General features: G+C 48.1%; 1 protein-coding gene across 4 annotated transcripts in view; it reads left to right on the top strand.

Moving 5' to 3' along the window:
- The window catches only part of LOC127577830 (tetraspanin-18-like), a 184,746-nt gene that overhangs the window by 154,484 nt on the left and 13,351 nt on the right, over window positions 1-16,911 (top strand). For all 4 annotated transcript variants that reach the window (XM_052029419.1, XM_052029420.1, XM_052029418.1 and 1 more), the window contains 3 exons: window positions 7,378-7,572; window positions 10,184-10,258; window positions 13,191-13,289. In XM_052029419.1, the coding sequence (XP_051885379.1) occupies window positions 7,378-7,572; window positions 10,184-10,258; window positions 13,191-13,289 (369 nt within the window). The remainder of the gene's footprint in view (window positions 1-7,377; window positions 7,573-10,183; window positions 10,259-13,190; window positions 13,290-16,911) is intronic.

Here is a 16,911-nt window from a genome sequence, read left to right as displayed (position 1 = left end):
AGGATGAGGTTACTAACGGTGTACAGGATAGTTGGGGTTACGGGATGGGGTAAATTAATTTGTTTTACAGGGCATGGAGGAGGTTATCTATTGTCATAGTCATGAAGTTGTAGAGAGATACAGTGTGGACAAAAGCACTTTGGTCTATGGAGTCCGTGCTGACCATTAAGCACCATCTACACCAATCCTACCTGAACCACACTCCCATCAACTCCCCCCAGATTCTACCCCTCACCCACCCACAAGGGTCAGTTTACAGCAGCCAATGAACCCCACAACCAGCATGTCTTTGGGATGTAGGAGGAAACTGGAGCACCTGGGGGTGGGGGGGGGGTGGAAGCCCACCCAGTCCCCAGGAGAGCGTGCAAACTCCATACAGACAGCAACCCGAGGTCAGGATTGAACCCGGGTGTCTTGGGAGCTGTGAGGCAGTGACGCTACTAGTTGCGCCACTATGCTGTCCAATACAGGGTGTGGACAGGGAATACAGGGAGGAAGTTATTTATTGTCATAGTCATTGAGTCACAGAAAGATACATGAGTTTATACATTGCGTTATAGGATGAGGATGAGGTAATCCATTATGGTACACTCACACTACCCTCCCACCAACCCCCCCACCCCCCACACCAGGCTCTGATATCCTGACCTCATACTTAGAACATAGAACAGTACAGCACAGTACAGGCCCTTCGGCCCACGATGTTGTGCCGACATTTTATCCTGCTCTAAGATCTATCTAACCCTTCCCTCCCATATAGCCCTCCATTTCTCTATCATTCATGTGGCTATCTAAGAATCTCTTAAATGTCCCTAATGTATCTGCCCTCACAACCTCTGCTGGCAGTGTGTTCCACACACCCACCACTCTCTGTGTAAAAAAATGACATCTCCCTTATACCTTCCTCCAGTCACCTTAAAATTATGTCCCCTCGTGTTAGCCATTTTCGCTCTGGGAAAAAGTCTCTGACTGTCCACTCGATCTATGCCTGTTATCATCTTGTACACCTCTATCAAGTCACCTCTCATCCTCCTCCTCTCCAAAGAGAAAAGCCCTAGCTCGCTCAACCTATCCTCATAAGACATGCTCTCCAATCCAGGCAGCATCCTGGTAAGTCTCCTCTGCACCCTCTCTAAAGCTTCCACATCCTTCCTATAATGAGGTGACCAGAACTGAACACAATCCTCCAAGTGTGGTCTGACCAGGGGACAGAATCCAGGACGGCATAACCCACTTGATTGTTACCCCATCCAGCATCCCCGAGCATTTGAACCCTCCACCGCCGGCGCAGTGTCTGCAGTGTGTGCCATCTACAAGATGCACTGCAGTTACTTGCCCAGGCTGCTCCAGCAGCCCCTCCCAAAAACCAGCAGCCAATACCACCAAGAGGGGTGAGGGCGACGGGAGCGAGGGAGACCCACCACCCGCAGGTTCCCTTCACTAGTGGTGGTGCCTCATAGCTCTTGGCACCTGGTTTCGATCCTGACCTCAGGCATTCGCACATTCCGTGATGGTGTGCGGGTTTCCACCGGCTGTTCCAATTTCCTTCCCCAGCTCAAAGAACTGCTGGTGGGTTAACTGGCTGCTGTAAATTACCCCATGGTGTCGATTAAGGACAAAACAAACAAAGGGTATGCGTGAGAGATAATAAGTTGCAGGGCTGCAGGGAGTACAGAGAAGTGGGAGACCAATGGAATTGTTCCCCTTGGACTTGATGGCCCAGATGGCTTTCTCCTATTGGTATTGGTATTGGTATTGGTTTATCATTGTCACTTGTACCAAGGTACAGTGAAAAACTTGTCTTGCAAACCGATCGTACAGGTCAGTTCATTACACGGTGCAGTTACATTGAGTCAGTACAGAGTGCATTGAGGTAGTACAGGTAAAAACAATAACAGTACAGAGTAAAGCGTCACAGCTACAGAGAAAGTGCAGTGCAATAAGGGGTAAGGTCCCAACAAGGTAGATCGTGAGGTCAGAGTCCATCTCATCGTATAAGGGAACCGTTTAATAGTCTTATCACAGTGGGGTAGAAGCTGTCCGTAAGCCTGGTGGTACGTGCCCTCAGGCTCCTGCATCTTCTACCTGATGGAAGAGGAGAGAAGAGAGAATGACCCGGGTGGGTGGGGTCTTTGATTATGCCGGCTGCTTCACCAAGGCAGCGAGAGGTACCTGTACGCGGTAAGACAGAAACGCCGCACCATCCTAACCTGGAATCATATCACTAGTCCCTCTATTCACCAGCTGGGTCGAAATCCTGGAGCTCTCTCCCTGACAGCACCGTGGGAGCACCTTCACCAGAAGGACTGCAGCAGTTCAAGAAGGTGGCTCAGCCCCCACCTTCCTTCCCCAGGACAACGAGGGATGGGCAGTAAGTGGCTGTGGCGCGTACCTGTGCCTGACCGGATCCAGAAAGTGAAATATAAAGCTCTCAGCTGTGACCTGATTTGAATTTGAAGTCCTCACTCCAAGACTGCATCTACTACCCATTTCCTGAAACAACTCTCAAAGTTCAGATTACCCCCCCCCCCGAGTAATTTAAGCCTCTACCTTCCTCATCTATCACAGCTGTCATACTGCTCTCACCCCTACCAAGTACAGAAGAACCAGTAGCAGGCTGACACGATTAACACTGAGCCCCAGACTTCACTCCTCCTACCACCAGCACCTGGTACCTTTAAAGAGTAAGTAGAGTCTCCCAGCACTGCGAGATGTCTGTAGGGGAATGCTACCGACTGGCACATTCCAGGCTGCAGGAATACGTGCTGAGGGACGCACTAAAGCTGGGTGCAGCCAACGCAAGGGCTCGGTGGGGAAGGACTACAGTTTAAGGTTGTTCTGCGACAGGAGAGGGATGGGCGGGGTCAGGCAAGGAAGCCCCTTAAAGATTGTAAATATAGGATTGGGGTAGCCCCCCAGGGAGCCACACGACTGGCATCGGTGCTGTGTTATTTTTATATATATATAAAAAGGTAACACTAATGATTGATCCATACATGAATGTAAAGGTTTGCACTGTTTTATTGTTGTATATAGTTTTTTATGATGAATAAAGTTTATTTTGGAATAATAATTTAAAAAAAGTAGCTGCAAAGTGCAGTTACTCATTAACGTTAGACACAGGAGACTGCAGACACCGGAATCTGGAGCAACCCACAAGATGCTGGAGGGACTCAGCAGGTCAGGCAGCACCTGTGGAGGGAAACGAACAGTCGACGTTTCAGGTCGAAATCCTTCATCCGAAATGTCGACTGCCCGTTTCCCTCCATAGATGCTGCCTGACCCTCTGAGTTCCTCCAGCATCTTGTGTGTTACCCATTAAGGCTACCCCAACTGTGCCACGTAAACCAATAGTCTCTATCGTGTAAAGGCAGATGGGAACACCACCTCCTGCAGGTTTTTTTCTAGTTACATGCCATCCTGACATGGAAATGTATCACCAGTTCTACATCATCACTGGGTCTAAATCCTGGAACACCCTCCACTTCAGCACAGAGGGAGCCCCTGCACCAGAGAGACTGCAGCAGCTCACCACCACCTCTAAGGGCAATTAAAGGCAGGCAATAAATGCTGACCATGCCAGGGTTGCCTGCAAGCTATAATTAATTTTTACTTTGACACAGCTTGCAAGGTAGACACAACTCTGCTGGCTGCGAAGTGTGATTGAAAAATGTACAAATGTACACTTGTGGCACTTAAACAAAAAAGCACCATGTGAACTCATTTCTTCCCCTTTTCTATCCTTCCAGCTGACTCTCCCACCCGACTTTGTAGCATCAACAAGCTTTGGATGAATCGCAGGTTAATCTAAGTCATTAGATTCTACGTGGCTACAGCCATGGACTGATTCTTGTAGCTTATCGAATCCTTTTTACAAATCCATCTGAACTAAAAGTGCTGTTAAATCTCCCTCGACGGTCGCAGCCACATTATTGGATTTGTCAAGTGTGATTTCTCTTCCATAGAACATAGAACACTACAGCACAGTACAGGCCCTTCAGCCCACAATGTTATGCTGACATTTTATCCTGCTCCAATATCTATCTAACCTTGCCCTCCCACATAGCCCCCCATTTCTCTATCATTCATGTATCTACCTAAGAGTCTCTTAAATGTCCCTAATGTATCTGTCCCCACAACCATATCCATATATATCTATCACTCATCTCTACAAACTCCCACCTGCTTCAGTTACTGTTTGTTGAACTAGCATGTGCTTGGCCTGTGCCTCACAGTTACCCCACCGTTGCGCCCCCCACAACACAGTGCTAGCCTCAAGGCCTGATTCTCTTTCACAAACACATGCCTCACAGCGCACTGTTGCTGCTGTGGCCATCTCAGGTGGTGGGGCCAACTGTCAAAGCCTTTTTTCCTCAGTCTCTAAATATCAATGGTGGCCACGTCCATTGGGAAGCAGAATGAAAGTCCAAAATGTAAACATTATTCATGAAGAATTAAAAATTAATAAATTCACATGAAAGCAGTACTGAGATAAGAAATATTTTCCACCCAGAGGGTGGGTGAATCTGTGGAATTCTCTACACAAGAGGGCTCTGGAGGCTAAATTGCTGAGAATATTTCAATACAGGGATTGATAGGTTTTTGGATATTAAAGGAATCGAGTCATGTGATGTTAGTGCAGGGAAGTGACACCATTGTAAAAGATCAGCCATGGTCTTACTGAATGGTGGAACAAGCATGTGTGAGTGAATAACCTACTCCTGCTGCTTTTTCTTATGTGCTGAAGTCCTAACACAATTATCTGAGGTAAAATAATTAATTATCATTAATAATAGTGGTTGTGGTTCATGTTGGAACTAACGACACAGGTGGAAACAGGGATGGGACCCTGCAGGCAGATTTTAACGCCAGATCTACCTCGGCACGGCCCTTGCACTTTATTTGTGTACCTGCACTGCGCTTTCTCTATAACCGTTACGCTATATTCTGCATTCTGTTTTTTTTTTTCCTTTTGTACTACCTCAGTGTTATGTATGATCTGTCTGGATGGCATGCAAACAAGCTTTTCACTGTGTCTCGGTGCATGTGACGATCATAAACGAATTACAAATTAAGGTGTCGGGAGAACACGTAAGAAAGATCTCAAAGGTTGTCATCTCCAAATTATTCCCTGTGTCACATTCTGTGAGCACAGAGTCAGGACGACAGTGTAGGTCAATGCGTGGAAGGAGGGAGGTTGCACCAGGAGGGGGTTTACCTCCTGGAGTATGGGGGCCAGATCTAAGGAAGAAGGGACCTAAACAGACCAGATGGAATGCACCCCAACAAAGCTGGGACTGGCGCTCATGTGGGAGGACTTTATGATGCTGTGGGGAGAGGGCAAGCTACCAAGGGCCGGGCACAGGAAACTAGCATTGATAAAGAGGAAAAATATGTAAACAGGATGCAAATTTATGGGTGGCGCAGTGGCGCAGCGGGCAGAGCCGCTGCCTCACAGTGCCAGAGACCTGGGTTCAATCCTGACCTTGGGTTGCTGTCTGTGTGGAGTTTGCATGTTCACCCTGTGACTGCATGGGTTTCCCCCGGGTGCTCCGATTTCCTCCCACATCCCAAAAACGGATGGGTTGGTGCATTAACCTAGGTTGTAGGTGGGTGGTGGAATCTGGGGGAGAGTTGATGGGAATGTGGAGAGAATTAAAAAGTGGACTTTAATGTAGGATTAGTGTAAAATAGGTGGTTGATAGCTGGCATGGACTCAGTGGGCCGAAGGGCCTGTTTCCGTGCAGTGTGTCTCTATGACTCCTTGGATTGGGAGAGATAAGCATCACTAGAACAAGAAATAGAACATTTTTAGATTAAAAGAGAGAACAATAAGTTCTAAGGTAGGTATACTGTTCATGTGTAAACACAAGTAGCCTGTTAAACAAGGCTGCTGCAATTAAACAGGTGGGATTGTGACACTGTGGTAGTAACACAGGCTTGGGTAAACAAGGGCAGGAGTAGGAGATAAATATTCCTGATACAAGGAATTAGAAAAGATAGAGAAGGGAAGAAAGAAGGGGAAGTGGCAGTGTTGATTAGAGAGAATAAAACAGTGCTGGAGAGAGAGGATGTTCTGAAATAGCCAAGGACAGAATCTCTCTGCTTGGAGTTAAGAAACAATAGAGGTGTGATTACACATGGGACTGTTCTATAAGATTCCAACTTGTGGGATGAATATTGAGCAGGAAACTTGAAACGACATTGCAGAGATGAACAGAGTGCATAGAGCAGAGTTAATGCGTTCTTAACAACCAAGTATGGATCGGTATAGCACTAAGGGCAAATGGGGAGGAGTTTCCCAAGTGTATTCAGGAGAACTTTCTTGATTGGGACATTTCTGATCCAATGAGGGAGGCAGCATTGCTAGGCCAGGCCAAGTGGAGTAAGTATCAATGGGGGAACATCTAGGAAATAGTGATCATAATATATGGTTTAGAAAAGCAATGAGAAAGGACACAGACAGCTCCAAGGTGAAAATAATCATTTGGGGACAGGCCAGTTTCAATAGGATAAGAATGGATCTCGCTCTGGGAGACTGGAATTAAAGCATGGCAGGTAAAACTGTAATTGAACAATAGGAGTCCTTTAAAGTGGAGCTTGAGAAAAGACTGGCAGCTAAAGTAAAAGGGAATTCAAGAATATTCTACAGACGTGTGAACAGTGAAGTAGTTGTAAGAGGAGGGGGCAGATCAGTGAAAAAGGAAATTTATTGATGGATGCAGAAGGCAATGCTGAGGTACCCAGTGAGTACTGTACATTGGGCCTTCACCTAGGAGGAAGCTGCTGCTGGAGTCACAGCAAAAGAACATGTAGTTAACATTCTGAATGGGCTAAAGACTGAAGAGAAAAAAGGTACCAGAAAGGCTAGCTGAGCAAAGTGGATAAACCACCTGGTCCAGATGGAATGCATCCTGGGATGCTGAGAGGGAAGTATGGCAGGAAATTTAAGAGGTCCCGGCCATTATCTCCCAAACATCCATGGATTCAGGGGTAGTGCCTGAAGGACTAGGAAATTTTCAAATGTTCCATCCTTCAAAAAAGGGTGTAAGGATTAATCCACTAACTGCAGGTCAGGCAGAAACAGCAATTGTGGACTCCTAAATTAATGTGGTTAGAGAAAGCCAGTGTGGATTTGTTAAAGACAAATTATGTCTAGCTAACTTGATAGGGATATTCAACGAATAACCTCTCTGTCTAACATCGCTAACTAACCATTTCATAGATAATTAATACAGTTTCTATTCATTAGGCGATTCGTTTGTTCAATGAAACTGGAAAATGTGTGTGATATCTGTGTTGTCTAATGGGGGTGTGATGTCCGTTCTGTTGGGTTTACAGGGTCGGACTGCTGATGCTTGTTTCGTTGTGTTACAGCTGAGTGGGTGCGCCCTGCTTGCAATAGCATGCTTGCTATTGCTTTACCCTGCAGGACCTGGAGACATTATCTCAATCAGCAACGTGATCTTCATTGGAACAATTTACGCCATAGCCTCGTCCATCGTGCTGCTTATCCTCGGAGTCCTCGGGAGCATTGCCGCTTTCCGGGAGAGCAGGTGCCTCCTCATGGTCGTAAGTGCCCCTTTTCCACTTTATCACACTTCATAAATCCGCTGCCTTTGGAGCTGGCTGGAATTCAGCTCAGTGTAGGCTCAATGTCTGCAGGTGCTGCTGAATATCAGTCTCAGTCCTGGCTTCTCCATGGGGAATGGGAGCATCCTGGTCTCCTGCTGATGGAAGTGGTGGCACAACACAAAATGGTGCAGTATAAAACTGGTATGAGGCAGCGAGAAGCTGGGCAGTAGGGTGCAGCAGCCAGTGGAGCCGCTCTGTCACAGCCCCTGCATTCCTGTGGCAAGAAAGAAAAACCATTGGGAATTAATTTTAAGTAGACGTGGACGTTGCTGGCGACCTCAGCATTTATTATCCATCTTGAATTACCCCTGAACCACAGAGGTAGTCAAGAGTCAACCAATATCGATTGGTCTGGAGTGCCATATAGGCCAGACTGGGTGTGGATGGCTGATTTCTTTCCCTGACAGGCATTTTCAACAACTGGTAGTTTTTTGGTTATTGTCACTGGGACGAGCTTTGTTCTTTCCTAATTCTAGATTTAGTAACTTGAATTTACATCCCTCAGCTGCCAGGGTGGGATTGGATCCGATGTCTCTGGACCAGCGATCTGGAACTCAGTTGTTAGTCCATTAATTTAACCATAACATTAATGTAACTCTAAAATTCTTATACTTTCTCCAGGAGGTAGAAGGAGGGAGGTATCTGGCTTCCTTTTAACCAGCCAGTGTTTCCCATCCTGTATTCCGGAGAGGACTGATTTATTGCCGTATTCAAGCAGCTGCCCATTCTGATGAGATGTCGGAATTTGTTTTAACACAGTCCTGCTCAGGCACAGGCATTCACCGTGCTTAGTGGCAACTGAAGATCTAAAGACCAGAAGTACTGAAGTGATCAGCCTCACCAAGTGGACTCCATTTTGCCCTTCAATGGCTAGCTCAGAAAATCCAAGGAGAAGGATGGAGTGAGAGAATGAGTTTTCCCAGCACCAGCATGCGCGCGCACACACACACACACACACACACACACATAGACACACACACACACACATATACAGACACACACACACATAGACACACACACACACACATATACAGACACACACACACACATAAACGCACACACACACAAATTCACACATACACACACATACACGTACACACATACATACACACATATACACCCATACACACATAAATACAACACAGACACACATACACCTACACACATACACATACACACATAAATACAACACAGACACACACACTCACACATGCACACAGACAGACACACACACATACACACAGACACATGCACACAGACAGACACACACACACTCACTCACACGCACTCACACATGCACACAAACTCAAACACACTCACTCATGCACTCACATACACACACACACACACACACACACACACACACACACACACACACACAGAGTTCCTCATTGATGTGATGAGGTGGAGCAGAGACTCATTCAACACATCCCTGAGTACAACTTGGAGAGAATCTTTCTGGTGGTGAAACCTAGTCTGGGTGTTGCACAAACCCCCTCACCAGTCCTGCCGTCATTCGACCACAGTATTCCCAGTTTATGATGAAGACCTTTCATCGAGGAACCTTGTTTCTGTCTTTCATTTATTTTTCTGGCTCTAGGCTTCACTGGCAAGACCAACATCTACTGCCCACCCCTATGCCTTTGAGAAAGCGGGGTGAGCTGCTTCTTGAACCACCGCAGTCCTTCTGGTGAAGGTGCTCCCTCAGTGCTGCTGGGGAGGGAGCTCCAGGATTTAGACCCAGTGACGATGAAGGAATGGCGATATATTTCCAAGTCATTATGCAGCTTGGAGGGGAACCTGTAGGCGGTGGAGTTCCCATGTGTACCGACTCCTTGGTGGTCGAGGTTACAGGTTTGAGAGGTGCCGTCGGACTGAGCAAACCACTGCAGTGCATTTTGCAGGTGGCACCAGGTGGTGCCAGTGATGGAGGGAATGATTGTTCAGGATGGTTGACGGGTGCCAAATAAGTGGACTGTTTTGTCCTAGAAGGTGTGAAGTATCTTGACGCGCTATTGCGAATATTCCATCGCATTTCAGACTTGAGCACTGTAGGATGTCTCTCACTTCAGGATTCCCAATCTCTGACCTACTCCTGCAGCCGGGGTATTTGTGTGGTTGGTCAGGCTGAATTTCTGATCCATGGGTGACCCTCAGGATGTTGATGGTGGGGACTTGGCGGTGGTAATGCCATCGATTGGTAAGGATAGATGGTTAGACTCGCCCTCGTGCAGATGGTTATTGACCGAAACTGCTGTGGCACAAATGTTACTTGCTACTCAGCAGCCCGTGCCCGAATGTTGTTAAGGCTGCTTCATTCGCTGAGCAGTTGTGTGTGGATCTGAATGTCATGCAATCATCAGTGAACATGCAACCATGATAAATGTGCAGACAAGCATAGAGGTACCATGTTGCGGTCTGTGGATCGACTTCATTTCAGTAATAGAAGTGATGGTGAATGGATTAATGTGAAGATCTTTGTTCGGTTTCTTGTTTCTGTTGTAGCCATGCTGGAGGTGCCTCATGCCCATGTCTTTTCTTGTTTCAGTGTTTCTTACTGATTCTGCTGATGTGTATGGTCGAGCTTACTGCTGGGATTGCCGCTTTTCTCTTCAGAAATCACGTAAGTGCCCCTCAGAGCCAATTAGCTTGCCGACACTGGGACCTCAGCACGTCAATAGTGGTTAGCTCCGTGCAGTGCAGCTACCGTTTTACGATCTTCTTGTTGCAGAGTTGGATTTGGACCTTGGAGCTAATTTCATGTCTTAAAAATGACCAATATCCAACTTGTAAGTAAACCAAATCGAGCAGAATGTGTGGAGAAATAGAAATTGGGATTAATGTCAGATTGTGCTCGGTTCTGGTCGCCTCACTACAGGAAAGATGTGGAAGCCATAGAGAGGGTGCAGAGGAGATTTACAAGGATGCTGCCTGGAATGCGGAGCATGCCTTATGAAAGCAGGTTGAGGGAACTCGGTCTTTTCTCCTTGGAGAGACGGAGGATGAGGGGGTACCTGATAGAGGTGTATAAGATGATGAGAGGTATCGATAGGGTAGATAGTCAGAGGCTTTTCCCCAGGGCTGAATTGGTGGCCACAAGAGGACATAGGTTTAAGGTACTGGGGAGTAGATATAGAGGAGATGTCAGGGGTAAGTTTTTTACTCAGAGAGTGGTGAGTGCATGGAATGGGTTGCCGGCAACGGTGGTGGAGGCGGATACGATAGAGTCTTTCAAGAGACTGTTAGATAGGTACATGGAGCTGAGTAAAATAGAGGGCTGTGGGTAAACCTAGTAATTTCTAGGATTGGGACATGTTCGGCACAGCTGTGTGGGCCGAAGGGCTTGAATTGTGCTGTAGTTGTTCTATGTTCTGTGTATAAGTGGGAGGCTGAAAAAGTGCACTGAAGGGCCCGTTTCCATGATATATGACTCTACTGTTGGTCGGCATGGATGGGTTGAGACAAGGGAACTATTTCTGGGCTGTATTAATCTACGACTCCGTGACATCCATGCGACTTCACATTGATTTTTCAGTTCCAAACACATCTGTGTCTGTCGCTGTGAAATGGACTTTTTCATCCACAAACATCAAGATGCTGTCTGTTTCATAGATGCTAAGGAGCAATTGCAGCACTCTTTTGTTAATGAACAACAGATATAGTATTTGTAAAGTTTTATTATTACTTACTCGAACACAATAGTAATGAGACCATTGGCATTCTTTCATCAATGAGCCGCTGCTGGTGATAACTGGCAGCATTTATTATTACTCTGATAACACATGGCACAGTCTTTGTGCAATATTTGCTTCAGCATTCTTTCACCTACTTCCTATTTCATATGTTCCACGTTTCCTTACAGCATAGAATGGGGCCATTCAGCCTATCAACTCTATGCCAGCCTTTCAGAGCAATCCCATGAGTCCTTTTCTCCAATGTGTTCCCTATATCGTTGGCAGGCACGGTAGTGCAGCGGTTAGCATAACGCTTTACAGCGCCAGGGACCCGGGTTCGATTCCGGCCGCTGCCTGTAAGGAATTTGTACGTTCGCCCCGTGTGTCTGCGTGGGTTTCCTCCGGGTGCTCCGGTTTCCTTCCACATTCCAAAGACGTACGGGTTAGGAAGTTGTGGGCGTGCTGTGTTGGCGCCGGAAGCGTGGTGACGCTTGCGGGCTGCCCCCCAGGACACTCTACGCAAAAGATGCATTTCACTGTGTGTTTCGATGTACACGTGACTAATAAAGAGATCTTGTCTTATAACCTATTCCCTCACTCCTTCCCATCAACACCCCTGATCCTCCCACTGGCCATCTGCACTGGGGGAATCTACCCAGCTAATTAACCTAACAACACGGACATCTTCGGGATGTGGGAGGAAACTGGAGCACCTGGGGGGGGGGGAGCCAACAAGGTCCACAAGGGAGAATGTGCAAACTCCACACCGACGGCACCGGGGGTCGGCACTGAACCTGGGCCACTGGAGCTCTGCCACCAATCGCGTTCACCTTCCCCGTCCGATATATTGCGACATTCAGCGGCCGGAGCTGCAGTTGTGTTTCAGGTGCCAGCTTGCATGGGCATCGAGCATTAAAGCCACGATGCCGCTGTGTGGCTATCCTGTGTGGAAAGCAGAGTGGCAGCCCTGAATTGCTTTGAGTCTGTGTATGGACAATGGGCAAGCCTTTTAACAATTCCATATTGTTCCAAGGTGAGTCCTTGTGAAGTGTCGTGGAGGTTGTCAGCCGTCCCTAAAAGTTTTGCCATCCTTATCAAATCATTATTATAGCTCTCCACTGGACCATTTCCATGAGCATTAATCACTCATCATTTGGGGGACCGAGTCTGGGCCCAGACATCCAGATGTAGCCTGACTATCAGCCAATATAATGTCAAAATAACGTTCTTTCTTCACAGTTCCATTCACGGTACGCTTACCTTGTTAGCATTTTGTCTGCATTGATTCTGAATCTTTTATGTTGTGCGCAGAAGATCTTTTTCTTCCCGAACCACATTCCGCAATTTTGTTTTCAGTGCACAGTGTGGAGCAGCTGGTCGAGCCACTGCCTCACAGCTCCAGTAATCTGGGTTCAATCCCGACTCTGCGTGGAGTTGGCATGTCCTCCCTGCGACCGGGTGGGGTCCCCCACCTCCCCCCCCCACCCCCAGGGGTGCTCCAGTTTCCTCCCACATCCCAAAGATGTGCGGGTTGGTAGGCTAATTGGCTGCTGTAAACTGCCCCTCATGTGTGGGTGAGGGGTAGAATCTGGGGGAGGGAGGATGAGAACGCAAGGAGAAAACATTGGGATTAATGGGTCTACATGGGTGGTTGATGGTCAGTGCAGATTTGATGGGCCGAAGGGCCTGTTTCTTTACTGTATCTTTCTGTGACTACGACCCTTATTCAGAATTGATGCAAAAAATCTCCATGGTTCAATGTTTATTAAAAACATTTGCCATAGCATGGCATGTTTGCATCTTTCTTTCTCATTTAATTCTGTTGGTGAGAACCTCTGACTGTCATTATTCACTCAATCCTGAATCTGTTTTGTTTTCTAGTTAACAAAGAAATATTTTGAGGATGATCTGGCAAATTTCTATACGGGAGACAATGGGACAAACACTTACACAAAGAGCAGCAATTCCATCATGACCAGGGTAAGTTCATCTTGCACAAGTATCTCCTCGTGGACAATTCCTCTTGAAGAAGCATGATGGAGGGTGAATGGTGGGGACGCGAGCGATAATGCATTGGTTATGTTACTAGAGGCCGATAGGAGGTCTGAGCCGTTGTTCAGGGACAGGGGTTCAAATCCCACCACCGCAGCCTGGGAAATTTCAAATCATTAGGTAGGAAGTGGAGAGGTGGAGGTGTGAATGACCAAGACGAGGCGCTGGTTTGTAAAACACCGGGAGGTCCAGTGATGTGGTCTCCTGCTGACAGGAGATAACTGAGCCTCCAGGCTGAGGGTAATCCTCAGTATAATTCATTTTCTGCTTTACACGCTTGAATTTAAATCTGCTGGAGGGTTTTCCACAGCCAGTCAGGCATGTTTTGTTCAATTACAGAGGATATCTTATTCTTCACTCACTGCACGCTCTGGCAACTGCAACTTCACAGGAAGCAACCCAGGCCAATGTTGGGGCAATGCTGAGGGAGGTTCAGGGTGACACAGGACAGTGCTGGGGGTTCAGGGTGACACATGACAGTGTTGAGGGAGGTTCAGGGTGAAACAGGACAGTGCTGGAGGTTCAGGGTGACACAGGACAGTTCTGGGGTTCAGGGTGACACATGACAGTGCTGAAGGAGGTTCAGGGTGACACAGGACAGTGCTGAGGGAGGTTCAGGGTGAAACAGGACAGTGCTGGAGGTTCAGGGTGACACAGGACAGTGCTGAGGGCTCAGGGTGACACAGGACTGTGCTGAGGGGGTTTCAGGGTGACACAGGACAGTTCTGGGGGTTCAGGATGACACATGACAGTGCTGAGGGGGGTTCAGGGTGACACAGGACAATGCTGAGGGTTCAGGGTGACACATGACAGTGCTGAGGGGGGGTTCAGGGTGACACAGGGTAGTGCTGAGGGCTCAGGGTGATACATGACAGTGCTGGGGGGGGTTCAGGGTGACAGGACAGATCTGGGAGTTCAGGGTGACACATGACAGTGCTGAGGGGGATTCAGGGTGACACATGACAATGCTGAGGGAGGTTCAGGGTGACACAGGACAGTGCTGAGGGAGGTTCAGGGTGACACATGACAATGCTGAGGGAGGTTCAGGGTGACAGGACAGTTCTGGGGGTTCAGGGTGACACATGACAGTGCTGAGGGGGATTCAGGGTGACACATGACAATGCTGAGGGAGGTTCAGGGTGACACAGGACAGTGCTGAGGGAGGTTCAGGGTGACACATGACAATGCTGAGGGAGGTTCAGGGTGAAACAGGACAGTGCTGAAGGCTCAAGGTGACACAGGACTGTGCTGAGGGAGGTTCAGGGTGACACAGGACAGTGCTGAGGGAGGTTCAGGGTGAAACAGGACAATGCTGAGGGTTCAGGGTGACACAGGACAGTGTTGAGGGGGGTTCAGGGTGAAACAGGATAGTGCTGAGGGTTCAGGATGACACAGGACTGTGCTGAGGGGGGTTCAGGGTGACACAGGACAGTGCTGGAGGTTCAGGGTGACACAGGGTAGTGCTGAGGGTTCAGGGTGACACAGGACAGTGCTGGGGGTTCAGGGTGACACAGGGTAGTGCTGAGGGTTCAGGGCGACACAGGACCGTGCTGAGTTAGAGCCCAGGTTGACACAGATTAATTGGCATCTGCCGTGTTGGGAATGTACCTGAAAACAGAGCCTTTTTACTGTTGTCTAGTGTGTGATCCGCTGTGACTTCTGAGGCCAGCATTAAGTGTATCCGGGCCTTGCTTCAGAGGCAGGAACCCAATGCTAAAACTTGACATTTGCACACGTACGGTCCACAGTTCCAGCTGTTCAAAAATTTTTCCCACCTCCTTGGGATGATTAAGAGTCATAGCTGCAAAAACTTCCATCTGGGTCCCAGCTACCTCTTCCCTTATCTCCCAAAAGCGAACATGGATAGATCTCATCCAACCCTGGGGGTTTATCAACCTTTGTGCATCCCATGACATCTAACACCTCCACCTTTTTAATATTCACCTGCTCTAAATTACCCACACCCCTCCCTGAACTCACTATCTTCCACATCCTTCCCCTTGGTGAATACAGATAAGAGGTATTCATTTACGACCTTGCCCACATCACTTGGCTCCACACATAGATACCCCTTTGGTCTTGAAGAGGACCCACTCTTTCCCGGGCTACCATCTTGCTCCTGATATACTTGTAGAATGTCTTGGTATCTCCTTAATCATACTTGGCAGGGATACTTCATGGCCCCTTATGCCCTCCTCATTTTTTTTTCTCTTTTACACACTCTATATTCCTCAAGAGATTCCCTTGAGCCCAGTTCTTAAACCCGCTGTATGTTTGTTTTCTGATTAAGCCTTCAATATCGTGTGTCATCCAAGGTTCCCTAATCTTTCACCCTTACCAGATTATGTTGGCCCTGAACTCTTCCTAATTCTCTTTTACTAAATAACACAAACACTTGTCAGATGTCATTTTACCCAGAATCGTCTGCTTCCAATACGCTTTCACCAGGTCCTCTCTTGCACTATTGAAATCAGCCTCCCTTCCCCCAATTCTTCAAGACAGAGACGCAGAAAATTCTGTAGATGCTGGATGTATCTGGAGCAATGCACAAAAAGTGCTGGAGGAACTCAGCAGGTCAGGCAGCATCCGTGGAGGGAAAGAAACAGTCGACATTTCGGGCCGAGACCCTTCATCAGGGCTGGAAAGGAAGAGGGCAGAAGCTAGAATAAGAAGGTGGGGGGAGGGGGAGGAGCACACGCGGGCAGGGGACAGGTGAGTTCAGGTGATGGGAGAGTCCAGGTGAGAGGGGGAAGGTACGTGGGTGGGAGAGGGAGGGAAGATGTAATAGACAATAGACAATAGGAGCAGAAGTAGACCGTTCGGCCCTTCGAGTCTGCACTGCCATTTTGAGATCATGGCTGATCCTCAACAATCAATATCCTGTTCCTGCCTTAATAAGCTGAGAGGTGATAGGTAGAAGAGGCCAAAGGCTGAAGAAGAAGGAATCCGGTAGGAGAGGACAATGGACCCTGGAATAAAGGATGGGGGAGGGGAGGGGAGGAGAGGAGATGGGCAGGTCATCAAGGCGGGGGGAAGGGAGCCACAGGAATAAGGGAAGACAAAGGTGGGGGGAAAAGAAAACAGGGGTGGGGTTACCGGAAGTTAGAGAAATCGATGCTGAGGCCATCAGGTTGGAGACTCCCAAGGCGGAAGATGAGGTGTTGTTCCTTCAACCTGCGCCTGGCCTCAACGTGGCAGTAGAGGAGGCCATGGATAGATATGTCGATATGGGAGTGGGACGTGGAATTGAAGTGGGCGGCCACCGGGAGGTCCTGGCTGTTACGGCGGACGGACCGAAGGTGCTCGACGAAGCGGTCTCCCAATCTGCGTCGGGTCTCACCGATGTACAGGAGGCCTCAGCTTGAAGACCAGCTTTATCCCTTTCCGCAACTACCTTGAAACTTACAGAATTATGGTGACTGGTCCCAAAGTGCTCCCCCACTGACACTTGCACCCCCTCCCCAGTTTTGTTTCCGAAGATCAGGTCGAGTACTGTCCTGTCTCCAGTAGGACTATCTGCATGTTGTCTCAGAAAACCTCCTTGGACACA

Source organism: Pristis pectinata, chromosome 14 (assembly GCF_009764475.1).
Source record: "Pristis pectinata isolate sPriPec2 chromosome 14, sPriPec2.1.pri, whole genome shotgun sequence".
Taxonomy (NCBI): Eukaryota; Metazoa; Chordata; class Chondrichthyes; order Rhinopristiformes; family Pristidae; genus Pristis; species Pristis pectinata.
This window is presented reverse-complemented; position numbering and strand designations above follow the sequence as displayed.